The sequence below is a fragment of the Equus asinus genome, chromosome 20 (genome assembly GCF_041296235.1).
Source record: "Equus asinus isolate D_3611 breed Donkey chromosome 20, EquAss-T2T_v2, whole genome shotgun sequence".
In the NCBI taxonomy this organism is placed as follows: Eukaryota; Metazoa; Chordata; class Mammalia; order Perissodactyla; family Equidae; genus Equus; species Equus asinus.
This window is the reverse complement of record NC_091809.1, coordinates 72,512,415-72,536,288: the sequence shown is the minus strand read 5'-3', so window position 1 is coordinate 72,536,288 and position 23,874 is coordinate 72,512,415. Positions and strand designations below refer to the sequence as shown.

At 35.1% G+C, this 23,874-nt stretch overlaps 1 protein-coding gene and 1 long non-coding RNA gene across 3 annotated transcripts in view; one reads left to right on the top strand and one right to left on the bottom strand.

The window, feature by feature from the left end:
* TMEM135 (transmembrane protein 135) overlaps positions 1 to 23,874 on the top strand; it is a 232,399-nt gene that overhangs the window by 33,601 nt on the left and 174,924 nt on the right. The window contains exons 2-4 of one of the 2 annotated variants that reach the window (XM_014868015.3): positions 876 to 1,003; positions 3,557 to 3,649; positions 20,061 to 20,094. In XM_014868015.3, coding sequence (XP_014723501.3) covers positions 876 to 1,003; positions 3,557 to 3,649; positions 20,061 to 20,094 — 255 coding nt within the window. The remainder of the gene's footprint in view (positions 1 to 875; positions 1,004 to 3,556; positions 3,650 to 20,060; positions 20,095 to 23,874) is intronic. The other variant, XM_070490477.1, reaches the window with a different exon arrangement.
* The window catches only part of LOC139041121 (uncharacterized), an 80,629-nt gene that overhangs the window by 19,799 nt on the left and 36,956 nt on the right, over positions 1 to 23,874 (bottom strand). The window lies entirely within an intron of this gene.

Here is a 23,874-nt window from a genome sequence, read left to right as displayed (position 1 = left end):
AGAGGAGCATGTGAACCCAACCACTATGCTGCCTGGCTGGCCCCTCATGTCTTGATTTTTAAAAATTGTTACTAAGTTATCTCGGGGCTTTTTTGTTTATTTGTTTTGTTTTAATCTAGAAACCCTTCTTTTTAAAGTTCGTGCACAAAAAGCCCTAAAAACAAATATGTTTTCAATCTAAATTTTAAAAATGTCATGAAGACTCATAGGTTATATTCTTTATAAAATAGTTCTGTGATAAAATTCTGTGATCCTCTCTACAGGAACTTGTTCCTGTTTCTGTGTTCTGGTAACACACAGTACCTACCTATATTATACTAGATTCTCAGTGTTTGTTTTTCAGATTTTTTTTTATGGGCTCCAGTAGGCTAGAAATCATTAATTTTATTTTTTTACTTTTTGTATGCCTAACGTGGTTTTTGTCACAAAGTAGTCATGTTTGAATGACTGAGAATTTCTATGGTTTCTATCACTGAGGGTCTCTAACAGCCAGGCTGATAATACCTGTAATGTAGTTTTGTTTTAGCATTCAGTTTCTATTTGATTTGTACTTTATTTTTTCCATTTAAAGATATTTTTTATCTTTCGGTTTAAGAATTTTTTAAGGCGTTATAAATATTTACCTCAGCATTTGGCGTTTGCTCATCACGTGACCCGTGTTATCATTTCTTTGTGTGTATTTTACCCATTAGACCTTCAGTCAAAGTGTCTTCTTTTCTGTCTCAGAAATTGTGTTTTCCTAAAGTAGCCAGTAAAATACTAGAGTTTTCACTTTCATTTTAAAATATGTGCTATTTTTCAGGAGCTTCCACGGAAGAGCTAGTTTAAGTGGGAAAAATTGGTTGGATTAAACAAAAAAGCCTTTCTCTTTCCAGATTGCAGCAATTCTCCGGAAACGAAAATTAGACTATTATTTACACAAGCTGCTCCCTGAGATCCTACAATCTGCGTCGTTTCTGACCGCTAATGGGGCCTTATATATGGCTTTCTTTTGCATTTTAAGGTTGGTACTCAGAATCGCCACTGGAGGTTAATTCACATTCCTTTGTTGAAACTGAAACAGACAGATGTTGATAAAAATGTGCGGGTCACTGATTGTATGTTTTTTTCTTTGTGAAATGACACTTATTTATCTCAAAGAAAGCTTATAAAATCGAGTTGTGGGCTTCTTGGTCTAAAGATGTAATATAAACTTCAAATTATTGCTGTGATTATGTGGTAAAAGTGCTTTAATGTATCAGACATTTTTTGAGGCCTGCTCTATTTACCAAGTTGTTGATAAGGATTTCTTAGCTTTTCAATTTCATAAATCAGGAATTCAGACCAGCTGTCCATGATACAGGTTAGGTCCATATGCAGCAAACAGACTTTAAAGGGACTATAAAATGCTCTTGTTTATATGTAAAATAGTAAGTTAACTTCTGGCATATCCTACTGATGAAACTTTTGTTTCTGATTCAGTCTTACATACATTATCTGTCACATGCTTCATATAATATACATGCATTTAGAATTCATTTCTTAGTGCTGTGATATACCTAACATGTTTATTAGATACTTACTTTTTATCTTTTTCCCCATTGATTGTTGAAAACCCAAATGAGTTTTTTTTTTTAGTCTTGTCAAGTTAAAATAGTAACTTCACATTATCCTTGTATTGGTGTTACCCAGTTAGTGGTGCCCAAAGTAGTTCTGCAGGTATATTTTAACTGCAATTAAAATATAATTTCCAAATCTATTTTACAGATGTTTTCCCCTTAGAACATTATTATTTATAAGCTTAGATTATGCAGAATACAATTTATAAGGTTTATGATATGACAGCATGCCTTTAAATTGACTTAAAAATCTGTGTAAGAAACTCTTTGTCATGTGGTCCCTGGAAAGTTTCTAATACTTGTTAAAGCTCTAAAAATAAAGTTATAAGATAATTAGGTTCCAAAAATTGCAATAATAATAAATTGCTATTACAGCATCTTTCTTTATGTTCTATGAGCCTGTTTGGTTAAGTATGGAAACATAAAATACTTGTAATAAAGTAACATTTGTGTGCCTCTTGTAACTGACTCATTGAGTTATTTTCCTTTAATTTTTACCCTCAGTCACTTCAGTCCTTTGTGGATTTTATATTGGAGGAAGAACCACCTCCTGTCTTCTCACGCAGAAGGTTTCTGATGTCCTTCATTTTGGAAATACCCAGATTATGTATGCTCAGTAGATTTTCTAATTCTTTTTTTTTTAAGGTTTTATTTTCCCTTTTTCTCCCCAAAGCCCCCTGGTACATAGTTGTGTATTTTTACATGTGGGTCCTTCTAGTTGTGGCATGTGGGATGCCGCCTCAGCATGATCTGATGAGCGGTGCCATGTCTGCACCCAGGATCCAAACTGGGGAAACCCTGGGCTGCCTAAGCAGAGCGTGCGAACTTAACCACTCGGCCATGGGGCCAGCCCCAGATTTTCTAATTCTTTTAAAGCTAAGCTTCAATTAAAAAGCTCATTTCCTCTCTGATTCTTCATCCTTATCTGTGTGTATTTATATTTCTTCCTATAATAATGCATCATTTAGCAATTGACCAACTTTGTTCAGATAATTTCTTGTAATTTTTATGTACTGCTTTTCCCTTTTTTAGGAACATGTCTTTGAAAGGAAAAAAAATCAGCCTAACATCTCCAAATTTACTTTTTTACTTTTCCATTTAAAAACCCAAACAGCTAATGACCATTTATAATGTGTGAGACACTATGCAGATTCTTACTTTCAAGGGACTTATTCTAGTAAATGAAAAATGGTATAGATATAATTAAAAAATATGAAATACTTTATTTAGTAAGTGCTGTAAGAGAAAGTTATCAAGGGCTGTAGAAGCAAAGAAGGAGAGACATTTGTTGAATATCTATCATGTGTTAAAAAATAGTAATTATAGTAATAATTGTAATAACAGCGAACATTTTCTGAGTACTTTCTCTGTGCTGTGCATGGTGCTGGGAATATCTCATGTAGTCCTCATGGCAGCTCTCTGAGATAAGTAATATTATTATTCCCATTTGATAGATAAGGAAACTGAAAACATAGAGGGTTTACATAGTGAGCAATGTTGGATCCAGGCAATGTCTGAATGAATATGACTGACTAAATTATTGGAAGGAGAGACCCCTATTAGTTTGCTCTTGTTGTAGTCTGAACAAGAGATGGTGAGGGACCTACCTAAGGGAGGGGCAGCAGGTTGGAGAGGAATTTGAGAGAGAAATTGTATATGGAAAAATGTAAGGGAATGATTTAATGTATAGGGTACGGGAGAAGGAAAAGCCAAGGATGTCTCAAAGTGTCACACATAGGTGGTTGTTGATGCTTTAAGCTAGGAAAATAGAGGAGAGAGAACAAGTTCACGGGGAGAGGGGAGAGAGACAATGAGTTTGGTTTTGAACATGTTGAATTTGAGGTGCTGTGAGTCATTTAGACAGAGGGTGGATTGAGAAGGGGAACTTTTTCTCTATTCATAATAACTGAAATCACCAACTAGAAATTTCACACAAACATTCTAAATTTGAATTACAGGAAGATACTTGGAAAATTCTACTCATGGAGTCCTGGCTTTGGTGCCGCTCTGCCAGCATCTTATGTGGCCATTCTAATTGAAAGAAAAAGCAGGTAAAATTTTACATATCTACGTGTTTAATAGAACTGATTTGCTGTCCCCTACCCCAACTAGAATTTTTTTTTGTTTATCATTTATTACAGTCAAGGGATGAGAAATATTTCCATATATGTTTTACAGTTTTCAAATCTTTAGTGGAAAATTTAGTTTTATAGTAATATTATTATTTATGTTTATTAAGCCTTTGAAGATGGTTTAAACCAAGTTTGCTATGATTTATTTATTTTTAGCACTTGAGTAATATGAGCATTTTTCAAGTTATTTGCTTACTTTGTAACAGAAAATGTTGAAATGAACACCTCTGTAACCATCATCTGGAGTCAACAGCTGTTAACATGTTGTCATTTTTACTTTTTTTCTATGTGATTATATGTATATGTATGTATGGTTTTTTTTGTGTGTGTGTTTATGAACCATATGGAAGTACATTGTAGACATCATGACACTTTACTGCTACATACTTCAGCATGCATATTCTAAAATAAGGAGACTTTCCTACATAATTATAACACTGTGACTTCACGTAAGAAAATTAACATTCGTTCCCTGATACCATCTAGTCCATATTGTCCTAAAATGCTTTACAGCTGTTTTTTTGAACCAGAATCCAGTCATAGTTTTTGTATGGTGTTGTATTTCTTTTCTTTTAATCTAGGTTAATCTTCCTGCCTTTTCCCCCCATAGCATTGACTTATTGATGTGACCAGGCCAGTTGTTTTGTTGTATGTAAAACATTTTTGATTTTTTCTGTATTTTTTCCTCATGGAATTGTTTCATTGGCTCATTTATCTCATCTGTTTCTTGTAAACTTGAAGTTGGGTCTAAAGACTTCATTAGATTCAGATTAAACATTCTTTTTTTTCAGTTATTTTATTGAGATCATAATGGTTTATAATATTGTGTAATTTTGGGTGTACATGATCAATTTCTGTATAGACTTTATCGTGCTTACCACCAATAGTCTAATTTTTGTCCGTCACCATACATATGCGTCTTTACCCCTTTCTCCCACCCCCGCAGCCCCCTTCCCCTCTTGTAACCACTAATCTGTTCTTTGTATCCATGTATTTGTTTATCTTCCACATATGAGTGAAATCATGCAGTATTTGTCTTTCTCTGTCTGGCTTATTTTACTTAAAATCATACCCTGAAGGGATGTTGCAATGGGACAATTTTGTCTTTTTCTTATGGCTGAGTAGTATTCCATTGTATATATATATACAACATCTTTATCCATTCATCCATAGAAGGGCACTTGGGTTGCTTCCATGTCTTGGCTATTGTGAATAATACGCCAGTGAACATAGGGGTGCGTAAATCTCTTTGGATTGTTGATTTCAACTTCTTTGGATAAATACTCAGTAGTGGGATAGCTGGATTATATGGTACTTCTATTTTTAATATTTTGAGAAATCTCCATACTGTTTTCCGTGGTAGCTGCGCCAATTTGCGTGCCCATGAGCAGTGCGTGAGGATTTCCTTTGCTCCACATCCTCTCCAACATTTGTTATTTTTTGTTTTAGTAATAATAGCCATTCTGACCGGTGTAAGGTGATATCTCATTGTAGTTTTGATTTGCATTTCCCTAATAATTGGTGACATTGAATATCTTTTTATGTGTCTCTTGGCCATCTGTACATCTTCTTTGGAAAAATGTCTGTGTATATCCTCTGTCCGTTTTGTGATGGGGTTGTTTTTCTGTTGTTGAGTTGTGTGAGTTCTTTATGAATCTTGGAGATTAACGCCTTGTCAGATATGTGATTTGCAAATATTTTCTCCCTGTTGGTGGGTTGTCTTTTTTTTGTTCATGGTTTCCTTTGCCTTGCAGAAGCTTTTTAGTCTGATGTAGTTCCATTTGTTAATATATTTTTTCCCCCTTGCCTTAGTAGACATGGTATTCAAAGAGATGCTGCTAAGACCAATGTCAAATAGTGTACTGTGTACTGTCTGTATTTTCTCCTAGGAGTTTTATGGTTTCAGATCTTACCTTCAAGTCTTTAATGCCTTTTGAGTTAATTTTAGTGTATGGTATGAATGATGTCTACTTTCACTCTTTTGCATGTGGCAGGCCAGTTTTCCCAGCACCATTTATTCAAGAGACTTTCCTTTCTCCTTTGTATATTCTTGGTAAGAATATACTTGATAGACGATGCTGAAGTCAACAGGAGGGCCATAGTTCCAAATGGTTCCAACTTTGATTATGTGATTAAAGTGGTAATCACCAGATCTTTTCAGTACAAATGTTGTTTATGGTGAATTAGGTGAATGGATTTCCTGACATTCTGCAATCCTTGCTTTGCAGGAATGAACCTCAGTTCATCATGATATCACTATTTGTGTCATTGTGTGTGTGTATTCTTTATCAGGTTTGAGTGTCAGTGTCATATTTACTTCATAAAATATTTCATAAGTTTTCTTCCTCTTTTTCTTGCTCTGGAATAATTTAAATAGCAGTGAATATTCTGGCCTTTAAGTATTTGGCCGTTCCTCTGTGAAACCTCCTGCATATGGTGACTCTTTTGGATGTGGTTGTTCTTAGAAAAAGTTTTCAGTTTCCTGTGTGTACATTGGTCTGTTTAAACTTTCAACTCATTCACTAGAGAAAGAGTTTTAGTAACTTTCTCTGACTGCTAGAAAGTTATCCATCTCTTAAAAATTATTAATTTTCCAGAAATTATCCATTTTATAAAGATTTTTATATTTATTTGCGTGGTGTTGTACAAAGTAGTCTGTTATGATTTGATTGAATTTTATGTTTTCAATGGTTGTTTCTCAACTTATTTATTTTGTATAATTGTGCCATTTCCCTTTTTTATCATGTTAGCTAGTAATTTTATTGATTTTGTTTTTTAATGAATCTTGTTTATTAGTTCTGTGTTTTGGTTTTCTATTTCAATTCTTGTTTTTGTTGTTTTTTCCTTCCTTCTATTTTCTCTTGTCTAATTTCCTTTCTTTTTTAAAACCTTTTTAGTTTGATGCTTATTTATTTATTTATTTTTGCTGAGGAGGATTCACCCTGAGCTAACACCTGTGCCAGTCTTCCTCTATTTTCTATGTGGGTCGCTGCCACAGCATGGCTGCCAATGAGTGGGGTAGATCCATGCCTGGGAACCAAACCTGGGTCCCTGAAATGCAGCATGTCAAACTTAAGCACTAGGTCACGGGGCCAGCCCCTGATGCTTATTTCTTTTCATTCTTTAAGTTGTATTTATATAACTATTTAAGGCTGTGAATATTCTTCTGATCACTGCTTAATTATATCCAATAGATCCTGATATGTAATATTTTCATTATCAGCATTTTCTAGAGATTCTGCAATTTTAGTTTGTATTTCTCCTTTGATATAAGAATTATTTAGTAGAAAGCTTAATTTATAGTTTTATTGCGTTCTTATTTGAGAATGTTGTTTGTAGTGGTTCCTCTGTATGAAACTTAATAAAGTTTTCTTTGTGGCTTAATTTGTGCCCAATTTTTGTGATTTTTATGAAGACTTGAAAAAATGGTGCATCCTCTTTTATTGGAGTTCAAAGGTTGATAGATAGACATAAGATCTATGCTATAAATTATGTTTTGCAGATTGTATCTTAATTTTGAGGTGGAATTCCTAGCATTATAAAGTATATTCTTCAGTTCATTTAATGCCTTTTGGCTTGAGTGTTTTACGTATCTTCTTTTTTGAAGATTGGCACCTGAGCTAACATCTGTTACCAATTCTTCTTTCCTTATTCTTCTCCCCAAATTCCCCCAGTACATAGTTGTATATTCTAGTTGTATGTCCTTCTGGTTGTGGTATGTGGGATGCTGCCTCAGCATGGTCTGATGAGCAGTGCCATGTCTGTGCGCAGGATCTGAACCAGCAAACACTGGGCCACCACAGAGCGTGTGAACCTAACCACTTGGCCACAGGGCCAGCCCCTAGTTTTCTTTCTTTTTCCTTGCATTTGCCTAGTTTCTCAGTCTTGGCACTATTGACATGTTTTGGGCCAGATAATTCTTTATTTTGGGGAAGGCTGTCCTGTGCATTGTACTCATACATACCTTTGGCATTCCATTCCCATCCTCACCAAATTGAGACCACAAATAATGTTTCATGGGAAACATATCCCTGTGGGACAGTATAGTTCTTCTTTGTTGAGAACTACTTACTGACCTATGTCATTACTAATTTTTTGTCTGGTTTTATCATTTGCTGAGAGAAAGGTGTTAAAATCCCCAGCTGTGCTTCTGAGTTTGTCTGTTTCTCTCATTAATGCTTTCAGTTTCTGTGAAGAGTTTATTGGTATATACCCATTTATGATTGCCATTTCTTTGTGATTCACTGAAACTTTTATCAATATAAAATAATAAAAAGTGTTCCTCTGTAGCTAAGATAATTCTCTTTGTTCTGAATTCTGTTTTATTACTATTCCAGCTGCCTTTTACTTACTGTTGGCATAGTATATATTTTTCTTTCCAATTAATTTCAAGCACCTATGTCTTTATATTTATGGTGTATTTTTTGCAAATAGCATGTAGTTGGGTCTTGATTTTTTGAATCTGTTCTGGTAATTTTTGCCTTTTGATTGGATTTAGTCCATTAATATTTGGTGTATTTATTGATGTGGCTAGATTAGGTCTACCATTTTATTTGTTTTCCATTTTTCTTTCTCTGTTCTTTTTCCTGCTTTCTTTTCCATTATTTGAATTTTTATTTTCTATAGAAGGTGACACTATGTATTACTTTTTTTTTCAATTGTCCCCCACCCCCCCTTTTTTTAAGACTATCTTTTGGGAGTAGTTTTAATTTCAAAGCAAAATTGAGAGGAAGGTTCAACAAGTTCTTGCATATCCCCTGCCCCTTCATAGCCTTCCTGATGATCAGTATCCCCAACAGAGCGGTACATTTGTTACAGTTGATGAACCTACACTGATACATCATTTTCTTCCCAAATCCATAATTTACATTAGGGTTCACTCGATGTTGTATGTTTTATGAGTTTGGACAAATGTCTAATGACATGTATCAACCATTATATCATGCGGAGTAATTTCACTGTCCTAAAAATCCTCTGTGCTTGCCTATTCATTCCTCCTTCCCCCAAATCCCTGGTAACCACTGACTGATCTTTTTACTCTTTCCATAGTTTTACCTTTTCCACAGTGTTGTACAGTTAGAATCCTATAGTATGTAGGCTTTTCAGATTGGCTTCTTTTAATTAGTAATAGGGCTTTAAGTTTTTTTAAGTTTCCTTTCATGGCTTGATAGGTCTTTGCTTTTTTTAGCACTGAATAATATTCCATTGTTTGGATGTACCACAGTTCATTTATTTGTTGACTTATTGAAAGATGTCTTGGTTGCTTCCAAGTTTTGGCGATTATGAATAAAGCTGCTGTAAACATCCATGTGCAGGTTTTTGTGTGGACATAAGTTTTCAACCCCTTCGGGAAATTACCAAGGGGTGTGATTGTTGGACCATATAGTAAGAGTATGTTTAATTTTGTAAGAAACCTTGAAGCTGTCTTCCCAAGTGGCTGTACCATTTTGCATTCCTATCAGTGATGAATGAGAGTTTCTGTTGTTTCACATCCTTGGCAGCATTTAGCGTTATCTGTGTTCTGAATTTTGGCCGTTCTAATAGGTGTGTGGTGGTATCTTGTTGTTTTAATTTTCAGTTCCTTGTTGGATGTATGTTGTGGAGCATTTTTTCCTACGCTTATTCTTCTTTATAGTTTTAATCTCTTTTGTGAAGTAGCTCCTAAACTTGTTGAATTGTTTCTCTACATTCTCTTTTACCTCAATTTTTTGATGATGGCTGTTTCGACTTCATTGTCATTTAGATTACATATTTCTGTGTCCTCAGGACTGAATTCTGGGTACTTGTCATTTTCTCTCTGGTCTGGAGATTTGATATAGTGTTTGATGTTGTTAGAGGAGGTAGGTCGGGTCTTACGCATTCTGATATTGTTTGGTTGCAGTTATCGCCACTGGGTGGGGTCGAGAGCGCATAATCTGAGCCCTCCACCTTCAGCCGAGATGCCCTGTGTTGGAGCGGGTGTGGGGTGGGTGGGGGGAGGGGTGCTTTCCCCTGCTTGCTCTCTGGGCTTTCTCGCTCTCACTATCTAGTCTCCTGGGGTGGTGGCTTGATGAGGTCACCCCCGGCGAAAGCTTTTGCCCTGTTAGAGGGCTTCCCTCTAGGCTTCAAGGGTCCTAGGGAGTCCTTGTTCTCACAAATGAGCGTCCTCTCCCCCATTCCTTCCCTCATGGTGCCTCCCGCGGTTGTGGATCGAAGTCTTTAGGGGAGGGAGTGAAGATCTCTCTTACCCTATCCCAGCTCCTCTGAGGGGGGCTCCAACCTCTCTACCATCCATCGTGTGGCTGCGTGTGTCTCTGACGTTTTTTGTGTTGTGTTAGGTTGTCCTCTTTTGGAGTATGGCTGCCCCTTTTCCTTGTATGTTGGAGGAGAGAGAGTCCGGGGCAAGTTCTCTCTGCCATGATGGTGACATCACTCCTTGTATGCTTATTTATTTTAATCTATGTATGTCTTTATATTTAAATTGGGTTTCTTGTAGATGACATATAGTTGGGTTGTGTATTTTGATCAACTCTGACCACCTCTGTCATTTAATTGGTGTATTTAGACCATTGACATTTGAAGTGATTATTGATATAGTTGGATTATCATCTACCATGTTCATTAGTGTTTTTCTTGCTCTTGTTTTTTGTTCCAGTTTTTGTCTTCCACTCTTATTCTGCCTTTTGTGGTTTAAATTGAACATTTTATATGGTTCTTTCTCTCCTTTCTTAGCATATCAGTTTTACTTCTTCTTTTACTTTATTTTAGTGATTACCCTAGTTTTTTTGCAATACATATACAACTAATGCAAGTGTGCTTTCAAATAACACTATATGCCTTGATTGGTAGTAAGAGTACCTTATAATAACTAGATAGTTCTAATTCCTTCCTCCTGTCCCTTGTATCATTGCTGTCATTCACTTCATTTACATATAAGCATATACTAGCATATATATATATTCAAATACACACATTATATATATATATGTAACTGTACATAATCAAATATTTTATTATTTTGAACAAACTTATCTATTAAAGCAGTTAATAAGAAAGATAAAATTTTTTATTTTACTTTCACTTATTCTTTCTTTGGTGCTCTGCCTTTCTTTATGTAGACCAGTTTGTGATCTGTATGATTTTCCCTCTCTCTAGAGAACATTTAGCATTTAATATTTCTTGCAGAGCAGGTCTCTCAGCGAATTCTGTCAATTTTTGTCTGATAAACTCTTTATTTGTCTTTCACTTTTGAAGGATAATTTCGCAGGGTTGAATTCTAGGTTGGTGGTTTTTTTCTCTCAGTACTTGAAATGTTTTACTCCACTCTCTTTTTGCATGGTTTCTAAGGAGAAGTCAGATGTAATTCTTAACTTCGTTCCTCTACATACATGTAAGGTGTATTTTTCCTCTGGCTTCTTTCAGGATTTTTCCTTATCTTTGATTTTCTGTAGTTTGAATATGATATGACTAGGTGTAGTTTTTTCTTTTGACATTTATCCTGCTTGGTGTTCTCTGAGCTTCCTGGATCTGTGGTTTGGTGTCTGACATTAATTTGGGAAAATTCTGAGTCATTATTGTTTCAGATATTTCTTCCTTTCATTTTTTTTTCCCTTTCTGCTATTCCTATTATGCGTATGTTGAACCTTTGTAGTTGTCCACAGTCATTGGATATTCTGTTCTGTTTTTTTCAGTGTTTCTTCTCTTTGCTTTCCAGCTTTCAAGGATTCTGCTGATATATCCTCTAGCTCAGAGATTCTTTCCTCAGCTATATTCAGTCTACTAGTAATCCCATCAAAGGCGTTCTTCATTTCTGTTATAGTTTCTTTTCTTTATAGTTCTTTCTTGGGATTTCTCTCTCTCTGCTTACATTGCTCATCTGTTCTTACATGCTCTCTACTTTATCCCTCAGCATAGTAATCTTTGTTGTTTTAAATTCCTTGCCTGATAATTCCAACATCCCTGCTGTGTCTGGTTCTGATGCTTGCTCTGTCTCTTCAAATAGTGTTTTTTGCCTTTTTGTTTTCCTTGTAATTTTTTCTAGATGGCCAGATATGATGTACCAGGTAAAAGGAACTGTTGTAAATAGGCCTTTAGTAATATGGTGGTGAGGTGTGGGGGAAGGGGAAGTGTTCTTTAGTCCTTAGATTAGGTCTCAGTCTCTCAGTGAGCCTATGCCTCTAGGCTCTGAACTATGTTTCTCAGTGTTTCCCCTCGCCTTTGGTGGGGCAGGATGGCTAGAGTGTGCTGGAGTTGGGTATGTCACTTCTTCCATGTGGAATTCTAGAGCCGGCTGGAGTGGGGTATTTCCCTTCCCCGGGTCAGTTAGGCTCTCATAATACCTCAGCAGGTTGGGGTCTGGTTAACTGGTTTCTCCTGAGGGCAAGCCTTGTTAGGAACAGAGTGCTCTGGCTTATTGCAGAACGCTTCCTTTTCCCCACCCCCTGCTTGGAAGCACAAGGAAATTTTTCTCTGATATTTACTTGAGAACTTAGTCAAGCTCCTGGAGATAAAACCACAAAAGTGGGGGGCCCCCTTATGACTGAGTACTCCTGGAATTTTTAACTCTCTGACTTGTTCACACTAAGCCTCCTGCTATTCATCAATTACAGTTCAGGTTTTCCTCTCCTGGCTCTCTTTCTCTTGGAGGTTTCAGCTTGTGAGTTTCTGCTGTGGTAAGTTGTGATTGTCTGTATTTACCTGTATCTCCCCAGTTTGGGGGGCAGCAGTTTGCAGTGTGGCTTCCCTTCTTTTACAGATCTGAGAAGAGTTGTTGAGTTTTCAGTTCACTCAGCTTTTTACTTGGTATTAGGACTGAGTCATGACTTCCAGGCTCCTTACATGGGGACTGGAAACTCGAAGAAGAATTTTTTTTAGAATTCCATTTTTATGTATTTTTTTGTTTCTCTTTTTTTAGTGCTTGCTCTACAGACTACAATATATATATCTTTAACTTTATAGCTTCTTAGTGTTAGTATTTTATCACCTTGAAAAATAGAAATATGTTTAGGTCCATCTTAGAGGCTGCGCTTACCATAGGATGTCTTTTTTTTACCCCCCCTTGCCCCCTTTCCTGTGTTTTTTTTTTTTTGGCTGGTGAATAGTCAGTTACTCTGGCACCAGGAATTCAATAGTTCATTCTTTCTCCACTGATTTGTAATGCCGCTTGTTATATACCAATTTTTCATGTGTATGTGTGTGTTTCTTATTGAGCTCTCAATTCTTTTCTGCTGACGTATTAGTCTAGGCCTTATTTTCACAATTTTAGTTAAAAATAAAATAAAACTTTTCCTTCAAGACCAACATTTGTTTAAATACAGTAACACCCAAGTAAAATTATGTTATTGATATTAAAAGCTATAACTTAAGGCATAAAGAGATTTTCTGGAAGTGAGATGGTAACTTGGATTTTGGTTCACTAGTTAATTCTCCTTTTACTTTTGATAGTGAACTTTTCTAAAGCTTTCTTCTTTTTATTTGCCATACAATTATCACATGCCAGGCACTGTGATAGTGCTTAAGATATTTGCTCACTGTTGATCGTTACACCGTCCTTTTAGTAAGCTATTGCACTAGTGTTTTATTCATAGATACTGGGTATTCACAGAAAATTTGTGGGTGTTAATAGAGCATGCCTGTTTTAACTATTAATTGGAGTGGTTTTACTGTTTTAAAGACTTAAAAATTTGGGTGTAGCTTCTTTATAAGTGCTGTCATATAGTTGCTGAAGAAAAGTTGATCCCTGCCTTGATGTGCTTGTTGTGTAATTGAACTCTTTGTGAAATGTGTTGATTTAGTTCTGTTATTTATTAGCTGATGCAATTAATACCGGAAAATAGCTCTTTTGTTCTTCTTGTTGAGAGTTGTTTGTGTATATGGATATCAGCTACAAATTCTGGTTTGGGGTCTAATTAAAAACTTAAAATTGTAGTTTTTTATTATTGTTTGGAAGCTAATGACTTTATTTATTTATTTAAATTTTTTTTATTGTGGGTTAAATAGTTTATAACAGTGACTTATTTTTTTAAAAAGCAGGTTTTAAAAAATTTTTTGGAGTTAACCTTAAAATATAGAAAAGCAAATCTTTAGCTTTATCTCTTTTCAAGTTGCTTTATAGTGTGTCTTATTTTAAGCAAGTCTGGTCTCTGTCTGGAATTGTGCAGAAGTTAACTTAATGGTCTTATTTGCTTTGAAAATGCATTTTTTACTTGCCACAAATTTTTATTAAGATTTCAGAAAATATTAGGATCCCTTAATAGATTATAATTAATTTACACAGGTTGAAGTTATGTATATTTTAAAATTATTACATCTAGTGCCCAAAATGAAGCATATTAATATTATAGTTTTTACTTTAAGGAAAAGGAATTTATAATTATGCTTTTAATTCACAAAGAAAATCAATATAATCTTAGTGGAGATAGCCAATAGGCAGCTTGAAATATGAGTCTTGAGAACTCTGGAGAAGTGTGATAGTTATAAAAATAAATTGGAAGTTTCCTTCTTATAGGATGGTCATTGAAGCTATGGGGGAAGATTAGAGTGTGAAAGCCCAGATTAACAAGAGGTCTGAGGTTAGAAGTTGGGAAATAGCAACCTTTAAGGAGTCAGTTGTCAATGGAAATGTGTATACCGTTTATCATTTTTAAAATAAATATCAATAATATATTAGAAAGCCTGGAAGAAACAGAATGTAGGTGATTAGCAGTGTTTTTCGACTTAGCAAATAGTAGTAGTCCTAATTTTTAAATCTCTAAAGCTTTATTTAATAGTGAAATCTTTACTCTGAGATTATACATTTTGTACTCAATTGTATAATCAGGTTTTCAAAAAGCAGTTAATGAGATAAGAACATACAATATGGTTATACACACACACACACACACAATGGAGAGATATATATAGATATAGATACATAAGTGAAGATCTATCTGTATTCATAAATATGTCTTCATCTATACTAGTTTAACTTTCTTTTCTCCCTGCTTTTTTCTCCCTCTCTCCAACCTATCCATCCGTTCATCCATCCCTCCATCCTTCTGTGCTTCCATCCATCTTTCCCAGTCTCCCTCCCCTTTATAGAATTAAGCATGCTTAGCTAGTTAGTTCCTAACACCTTGTAAGAGGGCAGCTTACTTAAATCTTAATCACATCTCTGTGGGATTCTGAGAAAGCTTTGAAGTTGTTTCCAGGGTTGCTTAAAAAATTTGTGCCACGAAAGAACTGTGATCATAGTAACTCAGCAGGAAGCATTGGTAACATCTAGTTTATCCCTAGGTGGGCTGTTAAGAACTAGTCTTCTCTTTCTTTTTCTAGGAAGTGCTTTGTTTGTGGTTCAGAAAGAAGTTGTTCTGATGGATTTTGTTTTGTAGAATTGCTGTGGAATTTGCTTTGATATTTAGAGTTTAGATAAGTTAAAACTGCAGGGTGCTCAAACATGGACATGGATTAAAATATCAAAAATTGCATATTTATTCTAAGCATACTCATGAGTTGAGTTGTTAAATTACGCTGTTGTAGTTATGAAACTCCTAAGCAGATATGACCAAAATGTATGAACTATATAATTGTAAATAAAACAATACCATTAATTTGGTCTATAAATTCTTGTCATCTTCAAGTTTCAGTGTCATGTTATCTTCACAGGAAGAAAATTAAATTACCTTGTAGTCCTCTGAAAAGTTTACTCTGTATTATCCACTATATATGATAGAATATGATTATAGACTCTTGCTCTAGACTGGAATTCTATCTTATCCATTCCTGTGTCTTAAGGAAGTATTTTTATACTCTTCTAAAAATTCTGATAGATGAAAATCTATTATATCTTGAAAGACTTTCTGAGATGATTAAATAGCATCTCTTAGTAAACCATTACAGTGGTGAGGAACTTTCACTTGTAGAACACATAAATATTTTTCTATAGTATAGTATATAGAACATGTAAGTATTAAGAACTTAGAAGTTACACGATTCCTACTGTACTCCCTAGTGACCTTAGTTATGAAATGTGTTACATACGGTGTCCTTGAAAAATTTGAGAATGTTAGCTAAAGCATATATACATTAGAGTTTCCAGGAAAAAAGAATTATTGCTCATCTAATTAGACACAATAATGTTGTTAGAAGATAATAATACTTGGAATTTCAGGAGAATGTGAGGATACCCTTTAATCTACTAAGATGCTAAGAAAATTTAATTATTTTAATATTTTTCCCATAAGAATAATGAAGTAACTCTGATTACCCAGAGTTACTTCTTGTAGCAGCGGTTCTTAGTACTTTTTTAGGTAGTATCCCTTAATGCGCACACCCGCTGAAATTTTACATGTAAATTTAAGAGATTCGCCTGTTCCTCCATCAAAAAAAAGAAGAAGCTTATCTGGAGTTGAAAGAAATACTTGACTAACTTTAGATTGCTTATTCTTTGAGCTTCACCAACCTTCTAATCCAGTGCTTCTCAGCAGAATGGGAGCATTTGTGTATCGGAATGTCCTTGGATTAAAAAGGTTATGGTCCTTCTTGGCCCCAGCCCTTCCTCTATAGGCCTAGGCCACCTTTAATTCTATCTGGCACCTCTCCCTTCCCCAACACTGTTGTTGTAATGTTTTAATTTGTAACTTGGTTTCCAGAGAGAATTTCCTCACTAGGAAGGGAGTGGCCTGTTTGTCGTCAGACTTAGGCTAGATATAGTCGAGTGTTAAATAATAAAATGGCATTTAATTAACGTATCAGTTTCTTGTGATACTGAACATCTCTGGAGAAGTGATGAAGTAAATCACTGTTCTGATGTTCTACCCTACCACGTTGACATTGGAACAGAGGTTGAAGATGCTGTACCAGGTTAACCCACCAGAAAGTCTGGCTGTGCAGTCTACCACATCATGCCCTTCCCGGATGATTGTCCTCTCCTTCTTGAGGCTGTTAGCTCTGGGTTGGAATTCAGATAAGGCTGGTAAGAAGGTGATCTTCCTCATTATTTGAGAATGATAAATCGAAACTTGAGATCAGAATAGGACATAATTTAGTAATAATACATCCTCTGCCTTTCCCGGTGGTGAGTATGTCAAGGCTTTGTTCATCTTCAAAGCATAGAAGCCTGTTAGGACACCATATTAAACAAGTCAGTGAGTTGCAGAATTTAAAGAATTGAGTAACGTAAAGATTTTCTGCTGTAGAAGCAGTACGTTGGAAAGAACTTGAAACTGATGTCAGATGAACTGACTCCTAATTCCAGCTTGTCTTTTTGCTACTTTTATATTTTTAGGGAAACCACTTAACTTCTCTGATTCTTGATTTTTTTGAGTGAGGATAATAGTATTTGCATTATACTTCTTAGGGCTGTTGAGAGGATAAAATCTGATTTCAAAAGATTGATTATACCTTGTAAATTGTTAACATTTATGCAAATATAAGATACTCTGATCACATCTCTTTTTTCTTTTTTTTGAGGAAGATTAGCCCTGAGCTAACTACCGCCAGTGCTCTTTTTTGCTGAGGAAGCCTGGCCCCGAGCTAACATCCGTGCCCATCTTCCTTTACTTTATATGTGGGATGCCTACCACAGCATGGCTTGCCAACTGGTGCCATGTCCACACCAGCAAACCCCCGGCTGCCGAGAAGCAGAATGTGTGCACTTAACCACTGCACCACTGGGTCGGCCCCATCTGATCACATCTTTGCTTGCTAATAAATTGGTATCATTAATTGGCCCTCCCTTTGTCTAGTGGCTACCCTTTGTGATTATATTTCTATGTTATATGTCTGTAATGTGTTCCTTTTCTTTTTTTGGTGAGGAATATTGGCCCTGAGCTAGCGTCTGTTGCCAATCTTCCTCTATTTTATATGTGGGATGCTGCCACAGCATGGCTTGGTGAGTGGTGTGTAGGTCCATGCCCAGGATCCGAACCTATAAACACCGGGCCGCTGAAGCAGAGCATGCAAATTTAACTACTATGCCACTGGGCCGGGCCCTGTAATGTGTTCCTTTTTCTAAGGCTGAGTTCCTAGTAATACCTTGTCTAGTAATTCCACAGCCATTTATTTAGTGCCTGTTAGATGCCAGATACTATTGCAGGTTTGTGAAAACGTAAGAGTAAACAAGATAATCTTTGTCCGGTAATTGAAGATAAACAATTATATTATCAGATAGATGGAAGCTAGGGATGAAACTGGAGCTGGATTACAATTGTATATTAGAGACAGAATTAGATTAGTGCAACAAATATTTTTAAAGATAGCATCATATATTAGTTCACTTCATAATGAAATGTATTATCAGGGACTACCATTGAAATTACAGAAATATTTTTATTTTGGTTTTGTAATTAAGAATATTATTTTTTCTTCATATGTAACCAGCTTTTGGAGAGAGTAAGTATCTCTTGAGAAGGATTTAACTTTTCTGTGTACATGTAACTCTTGGATGTTGATGTTACCCTAATTTTTCTGCATATAATTTATTTAAAATAAGTACTATTAGAACATCTTTGATTTAAAATTTGGTAGGAACTGATAATATTGGTAAGGATTAGTAAGAACAATTTCAATTCATATGTGCAAATCATGGAAAAGAAGAACTAAAAGGGATTTTACAGATCATTTCATCAGTAATTTTTAAATTCTGTTTTAGAGGAACAGTAGAATTCTGTTGTGTTGCTGAGGTGCGTCGGGACCTGCGGAAGAGGGACATTGCCTGGGGGTGTGGCTCAGTGGGTATCCCCAGAGCTCCTGCCCCTTTCAGCCAGACTAGGTCCAAGATTGTGTTTTATGTATTGGTGATAAATGCAAAATTTTTTTAATTAAATAGTTCTTATGTTTAAAATACAAGTTACATTAACAATACAAAATAAAATACAAGTTAGTATTGTTCCCTCATTTTAAGGACAAAATTACAGAGTAGCAGAGAATTAAAGTTACCTGGAACCCTGATTTCCTAACTTGACTTCACTGTTGTTCAGTTAAATCGTGCTGCCTCCATGTGGCTTTCCTAATATTGAAAACTTTATTAAGCCATTGTATCTAATGAACAATCAAGACTAGGTGTGACTGCATCTGACATCAAGAAGGTTTCACTGACAGTGTTAATATCAAGACCTGGCATGCTATTTAAATGAAAGTGATTTGATATTGGTGCTTGTTTTATATACATAGTATTTTTTTCTTTGAGTACTAAAAATGTTCACAATTGAAGTTCAAATAAGTTTTTATAATTTTCAGCGTTTTCTATTTGAACTCTGCCCTTAAACTCTTAAAACTTTAAAGATTTCTTACCTAGAGAATAGGAAGTGCTTCATTCATGGTCTCATATGTAATATAAGTTAAATAAAGTGATTAAGGGCATAACATTATCCTTATCTTTGAGTTTCTACCTGAATTCTCATTAAATAAGTTTGGTAACTATGCAATTTTCTTGTAAAGTGTTTTCAGAACTTTTGTTTGTCCTTTGGTATTAGAAGGCTCACTTAGTACCTGACTTCTCACTTAGCAATGAAGTGGAAACCAAGGTGATTTAGTATGATTTGTAATGACATTTCATGAACAATTTCATTTGTGTGAAACAAATAGAAGATCTGATTTTTTAAAAATAAATTTTCAGGGGCCGGCCCGGTGGCTCAGCGGTTAAGTACGCACGTTCCACTTCGGCGGCCTGGGGTTCGCCGGTTCAGATCCCGGGTGTGGACATGGCACCGCTTGGCAGGCCATGCTGTGGTAGGCATCCCACATATAAAGTAGAGGAAGATGGGCACAGATGATAGCTCAGGGCCAGTCTTCCGCAGCAAAAAGAGGAGGATTGGCCGCAGTTAGCTCAGGGCTAATCTTCCTTTCAAAAAAAAAAAATAAATGAATAAATTTTCATTTTATAACAATTATCCTGGCCTTGACTTTTTGGCAAGATGAATTCATTAGGATTCTTTATTAAATTTGGAGTTCTCTAGCATAAACATAGACTAATAGCAAATTGTACTACTCTTCCTATTAATAAATAATGATAAGGCAATAGTAATTTTTTAATTGAGATATAATTGACATATAACATTATATTACTTTCAGATGTACAACATAATAATTTGATATTGGGATGTACTGTGAAATGATCACCACAATAAGTCTAGTTAACGATTACTAGGCAATGGTAATTTTAAAGAATTTTAATTAATGACCACTAAACAGAATGACTTGTAGGATCTATTTACATCGAACTATTAGGGTACTGAAAACTTAGTTCAGCATAATCCCCTTTTTCTTAACTCCTGATAACTCTTTAGATGTATTTCTGAAAAAAATGATAAAGTGATTATTAAGTCAAATTGATGCTTAATCTCACTGTATCTCTTTTTAAAATTATTTGCAGGAGAGGGCTGCTCACAATTTATATGGCCAACTTGGTAAGTAATTCTTTTGTTTGCTTTTAAGATTTTTCTGTGTGCTTTTTTCTCCCTTTTTCTTTTTAATCAAGTTCCCTTAAAAAATAAAGGAAAGCTACTTAAATTTGACAGTATTTTCTGTCTTTGTTTTAAAGGATAGACTTAAATATTTTAAAGACCCTTGATGCCATCTGGTTTATTCCTGTCACAGATGTCTGAATTTCACTTATTTCAGGAGGAAAGTGGTTCACTGCCCTGTGCCCTTTCATGACTCTTTTTTTCTTTAAGCTTAGATCTTCCTCTTTGATAGGATATATTTCTCTCTCTATATATATATACATCTTTCATTTCATTTCATACTCTACTTCTATTGCCATTTCTTGTGGGGAAAATGATTTAAGGATGAGCTTTATGATGTACATTCTTCTGGGACATCAGAACAGCGTTGGTTTTATCACCAAAGACTAAGACAATTAGCTAGGCTTCTAAATTTCTAAGTGTATAACAATGAAGTATGTTATCTAGTCTGATATCCTTCACAATAAATATATAATCAAGGTTATGTAATTTTCATTGCCAAGTTTGTATTTTAAGGACATTTATATTAAAATCTTTTAAAGTTGTTTAATAAAATTGATAGGCAACATTGAAAAATTCAACCAAAAAAAGATAAATAATTATTTATTTACTTAAGGATAGATTCTTGAATTCTGTAACAGGGGAATGTAGTTCAGTTTTACTTAGCAGCTCATTTCAGTTGTAAAATGTTTTATTTTTGCTCTGTATTTCCCACTTGTCAGTTACCATGCCATATGCTGGTGGGTAAGATGGAGACAGTCCTTGTATGTGTGGAGTTTGCTGTGTAGTGGAGAGGCACAGTAGAAATAATAATGTCTGATAATGACTGAAAGATAAATTATAGGGTGCTGTGGGAACCATAATAGCAGCACCAAACTATTCTGGGTGCTGCTCTCCTTTCTTATTTTTTTAAAAAAATTTAAAAATATTACACTAGTGTACTGGAAGGCAATTTGAGTTTCAATGCATATTTTTTTCTTTTAGCCATGTATATGCTTTTCTATACTACCACATGGTGTAGACTTTAATACTCAATTACTGTGTGTATGTATACACTTAACTTTAAATTCTAAGGAAGCTTTCATAAACTTTTTTTGTGTTGCCTGGTTTAGACTGTAAATTTCTGGAGGGGAGATCTTTGACTTTGGTTGATACAATAAATGTTGGAGAATACCCTTAAAATGCCGTATTTTCTTAAATTAAACCTTTTATTTTGAAATAATCGTAGATTCATATACAGTTGTAAGAAATAATGGGGACATCTCATGTACTCTCTACCCAGTTTCCCCCAATAGTAATATCTTACAAAACTATAGTAGTGTTCAAATTATGATATTTACGTTGATATTACTTGTAGTCAAGACGGAGAACATTTCTTTCACCACGAGGATCCCTCATGCTGCCCTTTTGTAGCTATAGCCACTTCCCTCTTACCCTTAATCCTTCCACTCCTTAACCTCTGGCAGCCACTAATCCATGTTTTATTTCTATAATTCTATAATTTCTATAGACTATAACTTCAAGAATGTTATATAAATAGAATCATATAGTATATATATAGTATGTGTGATTAGTTGTTTTCATTCAGCATCATTCTCTGGAGAGTCATTCCAGTTGTTGCACCTATCACTAGTTCATTTCTTTTTACAGCTGAGTAGTAGTCAGTGGTGTGGTTATACTGGTTTGTTTAACCATTCACCCATTGAAGGACATCTGGCTTGTTTTGGTTTTTGGCTATTACAAATAAAGCTGCTATAAATATTTATGTGAGGTTTTTGTGTGAACATGAGTTTTCATTCCTCTAGGATAAATGCCTAGGACTTCAATTGCCGAGTTGTATGGTAATTGCATGTTTAGTTTTTAAAGAAACTGTTCAATTGCTTTCCAGAGTGGCTGTACCATGTTGTTTACCATAGTGTTCCCAATCTAGAATAACCTTTGGATCTAGTTCTTTCTAAATGGAAAACTTTTTTTGGGGGGGTAGATAACATTTATCTGTTAAGTAGATTTGTACTTTTTGTGTCCAGATTAATAAATTTCAGTATTAGAAAAGTTTTTCAGAAAATGCAAAATATGAATTAGTCTTTTATCTTTTTCAACTAGTTATGAAGGGTCTATAATTCAAAAATTTAATGAGATCAAAGTCTTTACACTTAGGGGCTAGCCTGGTGGCACAGTGATTAAGTTCGCACATTCTGCTTTGGTGACCCGGGGTTCACCGGTTTGGATCCTGGGTGTGGACCTGTGCACCGCTTGGCAAGGCATACTGTGGCAGGCGTCCCACATATAAAGTAGAGGAAGATGGGTGTGGATGTTAGCTTAAGGCCAGTCTGCCTCAGCAAAAAGAGGAGGATTGGCAGCAGGTGTTAGCTCAGGGCTAATCTTACTCAAAAAAAAAAAAAAAAAAAAAAGACTTTACACATAGATTTTGACTATATTTAAAGGAAATGGAATTTGTATGTGATATATTCTGGATACTAATGATAATCTCATAAGTTTTGTCTTTATCAAAATAGAGCCTTTTATTTATACTATTAACTATATAACTATTACTATAGTAAGCAGATGGTTGGTGCAGAATAGGTAAGAATTTAAGTATTTTCAGAGAGACTAAATTTAGCCTTAAGAAATAACTTTGGTCTATAACTTGATTATATTGCTTATTAAACTAAGTTGAAATTGTTGGCTCATAATGTCAACAACAAAATTTCTAAATGATGGAAGGTTTTATTTTAAAAAATTATTTATTGTATTTAAGTACATGTTAAGATTTGGGTTGCACAGAAGCATAAAGAAGAAAGTAGGGGGGCCGGCCCTGGGGCCAAGTGGTTAAGTTTGCGTGCTCCATGTCGGTGGCCCAGGGTTTCGCCAGTTTGGATCCTGGGCACGGACGTGGCACTGCTCATCAAGCCATGGTGAGGGGGCGTCCTACATGCCACAACTAGAAGGGCCCACAACTAAATATACAACTAGGTACTGGGGGGAATTGGGGAAAAAAAGCAGAAAAAAACAAAAAGAAGATTAGTAACAGTTGTTAGCTCAGGTGCCAATCTGGAAAAAAAGAAGAAAGTAAAAATCATCTGTAATTTTACTATGTAGTAATTACTAACATTTTAGTGTTTGTTTTTTAATTCTCTTCCTTCTCCAGCGTACATACATAAATACATAAACATAGATGCACATTCACATTTCACATTACATACCCATTTTTTAAATGATTGGGGGCACATCATTTTGTGACATCTTTTGTGTCTATGCAATGCAGTTTTTATTACTCATGCTATTAAATAGTCATTTTTTGGAGGATGTACTCCGACCTTTTCACTTAGTATGGTTATATCTTTACTACAATGGGTTGGTTTTATACATACACATATATGCACAGCCCCACTCAAAATGTTGGGAGACAATGAAATAATAACAATTTGGTTAATAATAATAGCATTTTGTTAGTTTTGGCTGTTAAAGTTGTCTCAAAACAGAAAACAGTACAGCGTTTGTACTATGTAATTGTGAATATAAATTTTGCTGTGTGTGTTAGTGTTGTAGGGAGCAGGTAAAGAACTAAATAGTACTCTGAATAAGGGGCATCTCTATTAATGCTTTTGTTACTGTAAAAAGATCTTCCTTTGGGCTCCTTTATAGTTACTCTTATTACTCATGATATCTGTCAGTAAGCTCCAGTAAGTCTTGGTTATCAGAACAGTAGTTTATAGCCTTAAT